The sequence below is a fragment of the Xiphophorus couchianus genome, chromosome 5, assembly GCF_001444195.1.
Source record: "Xiphophorus couchianus chromosome 5, X_couchianus-1.0, whole genome shotgun sequence".
Lineage (NCBI taxonomy): Eukaryota > Metazoa > Chordata > Actinopteri > Cyprinodontiformes > Poeciliidae > Xiphophorus > Xiphophorus couchianus.
In genome coordinates this window covers 32,195,340-32,200,131 of record NC_040232.1, presented here as the reverse complement: position 1 = coordinate 32,200,131, position 4,792 = coordinate 32,195,340, and the positions used below count along the sequence as shown (strand labels likewise).

The following is a 4,792-nucleotide window of genomic DNA, read 5'->3' as shown; positions in this document are numbered from 1 at the left end:
GACCAAATACATCTGTCTTTGACCATGAGTCGTTTCTACAGACAGACAAGCTGGGAAGACTTTGGGAAAAGGTGCCTCTGTTTTGATCAGTTCTTATTGAACTGCCCAAGTTCAATAAGAACTTGGGCAGTTGGGTAGTATCTTCCAGTTTATTTGATTGGTTTTGGTGGTTGAAGTGTGCTGCTTCTGAAAATCCTAACCAGTTCTTTTTTTTTCTTCTGAGTGGAATAGCGCAGACTGGTCTGTTGAAATTTTGATTCATTTGGACCTTCCAGTAACACAACGATCCCAAATGCACATTTTTACACACATATTAGAGTTGTAAATCAGTTTAGCAGTATTTCAGCAAAAAGCATAAAAACTTCATGTAAAACAAAAATGTTAATAGGTAAATGTAAAAAATGCAACAAAAAAATTCCGTTTTTCAGGGTATTTTTGTTTTATTTCACCTCATACCTGTAAAAATATATTCTTGAAATAAATAAATATATGAAATAAATATAATGTGTGCCCTAAGGGCAAAAAAACAACAACATATAAATAATAAAATCCATCTAAATGTTTGCCTTTTATCAGCCAGACGCTCGCTGTCGTGACTGCGGACAGTCAGGTGTACAACAGCTAAATTCCTTCACTGAACGAGTCCCTGGTGTTTCAACCAAAAAGACCCGTCTCTCGTTTCGTCATCCTCTCAAACTTTGCAGAGCAGTGGTAGTTTCTGAGCAGCAGCTGATTTCCAGAACAAGCATGGCTGCTTTCCAGTGCATGAAACTATTGCTTGTTTGTTTTTTAACACAAACAAGCCATAGCAGCCTCGGTAATGTTAGACAGAAAAAAACAACTAAAACATCTACTGATAGTAGTGGAGCAGTGAAGTCCCAGCAGACATGGCTGTGGAAGGCTACCAGCAGCTGGTGGTTAATCACACAACTATCAGATCCTGTCCATTTGAGCATGTATTTGGACTTTATCAAATGAAAACTAATAAAAATCCAAAAAATAAAAGAATTTATCCTCTTGGCCACCAGGGTCTTTCCATAGGCCAATGAGGAACATTTGAGGAACCTGCTCTGTGTCCCTTTGTTAGAGTCCACTTGCGTTTTTCTTCTCATATCCCAGACTTTTTTCCTTCCCTCTCCAACCCAACAGCATGGACTAGACTCAGTGCTTTCTTCGCGACCCTGTTCCGTCCAGATCCACAAGATCCTCCGTCTCCAAAAAAAAAAGGAAAGGGATGACTTTTGGCGCACTCAGTTGGCCTATTTCGACCAGTTTTAGCTGCATGAGGGCACAGGCGGCTTTTAACCCTCAGCTCTGGCCCAGTATGTCTCTGTACAGGTCTGGGACTCTCTCTGGATCGACGGGCCTCGGTAGGAAGTGCGTGAACCTCTGATGCCGTCGCGACCTCGTTCCGTCCCGCGACGTGCCATCTTTGTTCAGCCCAACGAAGTAGAAGGCCCCTTTCTCCCCATGCCGGTAGATGTTTGAGGAGTAAGTGTTGTACCAGTTTTCCTCAAACTGCTCCCTGAAAACGCACTCTGCTGACAGCTTTTCCTGTGAGAAAAAATAAGGGACGTTAGCTTTGTGATGCAGAAAAAAACCCCACTTTCACATTCTAATATGCTTGAACTCGTCAAAATCGAACTGAATTACTGTCCACTGCACAGAGATTTGCTAAAAAGACAATTTGAGATTAATACACTTTTATAAAAAAAAATGCACAAGCAAAAAAGCATTTCTACGTTTCTTTTTGTTAATTTTTAGCAATAGAACCACATTAGATTATTGATCTGTGTAGATGAAGAGAATCATTCAGCAAAAATCAGCACTGAGTGTATATTTACTAAATGTGTGATCCTTACCGATCCATACAGCTCCCCCTTGCTGTTCATGGCGAGGTAAAGGCCGCTGTCCACCCCTCTGATGCTGACCAGACCCACCGCAAGACTGATGAACTCCAGAATACCTGCGAAGGCAAAAGAGAATGAGAAAATTTACATCGAGGTTAACAAAAACATGGAAGAACAGTGTCCATATGTATAAAAAACAACAATAAGACTATAATGACCTCTGACACAGATCTGTCCCAAAATTTAGCAAACTAAGAAGCTGTTTGGCACTCCCATACCAACAGGGGGCCCCAAAGAGCACCTGAACTGTTACTCAAGTCACACATAGACATATATGATTCTTTGCACAACTGATACATTAGAAGTAGTCAAGTTAAACAAATTTGTGATGATTTTTAAAGCACCATGTGTACATGAGAACAGTCAGTGTGTAAAAACGTTTTTCTGACCAACATGGTAAAACGCTTTCGGACACTGGTGGCTCTACACCAGATTGAACACGGGGGGGCAGGGAGAGGTCCTTGATTTTTAAGTTGAGGAACAAAACAAAGACAATGAAATAATATATATATATATAATTTAAAGTAAAAGTGTGAAGGCAAAACGTGGTCCCAACAACCAATCAGTTGCAGTTTCTGTTCCAATGAAAATCAGAAGAAAGAAAGTGACTCTACAGGGTAACAGGGGCACTGGCCCCTGTTGGTCCCCCGTCTAGAACCGCCCGTGTTTTAGAATGAGGTTGAATGTTTTCTGCTCCATGTTGCTTTAATATCTACACAAGTAAACTGCTGAGGTAAGGAGAAAACGTATATATACGTATATATATAAACATCCCAGTTCTCTCTACATTTATATATGTGTGTGTGGTTGCATGTATAGATATTACTCATATATTCGCGCGGTAGAATAGCGCCCTGAGCAGTGAGCCATATCGCCCATCTCAAAAGTTGCCACTGAGCCTGAGACGCGCTGTGCTCTTGCATCAAACTGCGTCAAGAGGTGGAAGTGCTGACTGACTCGAGAACAAGAAGTTCCGCATCCCGGGAAGCACTAAGCGACCCCCCCCCCCAAATAACTAGAACATGTACGAGTGAGAGCAGCATCAGCCTTCATCAGAGGAATTAATGACGAACAAATGATCCTGCTTGACTTGAGTGTCGGAGTGTTGCGTGCTGTGATGTAAATGGCGCAGTCCTGCACTATTCCTAAAATGTCCTGACTAGTTTAAATATATATTTATTTACTTTAAAAGTGAGCCCAGTTTATTAAATATTGTCATGGCACTGCACAGATTTGGTCATTCTTATTTGTGTATTTATTGGGCTCTCCTTTACTATTACTATTACTACTGCTGCTGCTGCTGCTACCACTCTAGTGCCAACCGTACAGTCCCTACCGAATCTGCTGTGGTCTTTCCTGGTACCCTCCACTGTCCCGTCCGGATGGATTTCCAGGTGGAAGCCGGTCCTGCAGTAAAGCTGCCGCCGCCTCAGGATCCCTTTCAGATGGCTCAGGTCCGCCAGGCTCCGGGATAGCCTCTCCGCGGACACCAGGTTCTCCTGCTGCTGGTGGTGGTGGTGCTGCTGCTGCTGGTGCTGCTGGTGCTGCTGCTGGTGGTGATGATGGTGCTGCTGCAGCAGCGCCTGTCCTCCCAGCATCAGTCCCGTTGCAGAGTTGTAGTCCACGGCCCCCGCTGGGGTGAGAACGAAATGCGAACCGACCGAAGCCGAAGCGGCTCCAAAGCTATCTAAAAACCCGTTGGCGAAGCTCCCGACCTCAGCCACTGCCCCCATCACAAGATTCAGACGCCCCCCTCCACCCCCCAAAGACCCCCGATGGTTGCTTGCGAGCGCAGGAGATCCGAGGTCCGAGTGATGAGCGATGATCCACTGGTTTTCTTTTCTTTTTAATATTTACCGGTGAGGATCAACCCGGTAAAGTGACTGGAGAAGGAGAAAAAGTTGTGCGTAATTTTTTTTTTTTTTGGCGCACCGCTAATTAGATTGTCATTGTGGACGGTGCGGATGGAAAGGGAGGAATTAAACTCCTGCGTTATGTTGACTCGAATGAGCTGCAGCAATCCGCTTCCCTTCCTCTCCTCTTCTTTTTATCCGCTCCCTCTTCCTTCCTCACCTATGGTTACTCCCCCTTTTTTTTCAAACCAGGGTTCCTTCTCTGTCTCTCTCTCTCCCTCTTTCTCTCTCTTGCTGAATTCACTTAGCGATTTAAAAAAAAAAAATCTTCTCCTGCAGCAGAGCACAGACACAACTGCACCTCGCTCCTCGGCGCATTGGCTCGTGTTCACGCACCGAGTTGCCTCTTTATGCAAAGAGCGCGCCGGATCCCCTCCTCGGTGCAGCGTGGCTTATTTGCGCCCCTCTCCTCCATCCCTCTGCTTCTCCCGGCTCTTCTGCTGTCTCATCTTTGATGTCCCGTGTTTAGCGCGCTCGGACTCCTAAACCATGCAGGGCGCGACGACGGCGTGCAGGTGCTGCGACATAAATTTGGATGTTTAAAAATTGTATTTGTTTCCGTTATATGCAAACACTACGATCCAAGGCCGGATTTACAAGGACGTGGGTCCCTGGGCTAGAAAGACGTTTTGGTGCCTTTTTCACTAGAGAAAAGATATTTTGCTAATTCAATTTATAGTACTAGTCTTAAAAATACTGATGATATCAATAGATGATGGTAAGCTTAGTAAGTCCCAATTGCTTCATGTTGTTTCCACACACACACACAAAAGAAATACTATAATTTCATGATTTTCTAATACTTAAGTATTGTGTATATTTGCTATATATATATAAAAAAAAAAAATTCCCTTCTCACCCACCGCGGGTGGTTCTTATCCTCTACCAGAGGCCTGGGAGCTTGAGGGTTTCTGGACTGAGATGTCTGATGTTGTTCCTGGGATCTGTTGTAGCCATTAGTGTTGACTG

At 44.1% G+C, this 4,792-nt stretch overlaps 1 protein-coding gene across 1 annotated transcript; it reads right to left on the bottom strand.

Moving 5' to 3' along the window:
* Positions 1-455: 455 nt before the first annotated feature.
* On the bottom strand, positions 456-4,538 carry LOC114143981 (fibroblast growth factor 9-like). The gene is made up of 3 exons (XM_028016397.1): positions 3,247-4,538; positions 1,863-1,966; positions 456-1,554 (listed from the first exon to the last, which is right to left on the bottom strand). The coding sequence occupies exons 1-3, from the start codon at positions 3,641-3,643 to the stop codon at positions 1,309-1,311; spliced, it is 747 nt and encodes a 248-aa protein (XP_027872198.1). The 5' UTR covers positions 3,644-4,538; the 3' UTR covers positions 456-1,308.
* Positions 4,539-4,792: the final 254 nt, after the last annotated feature.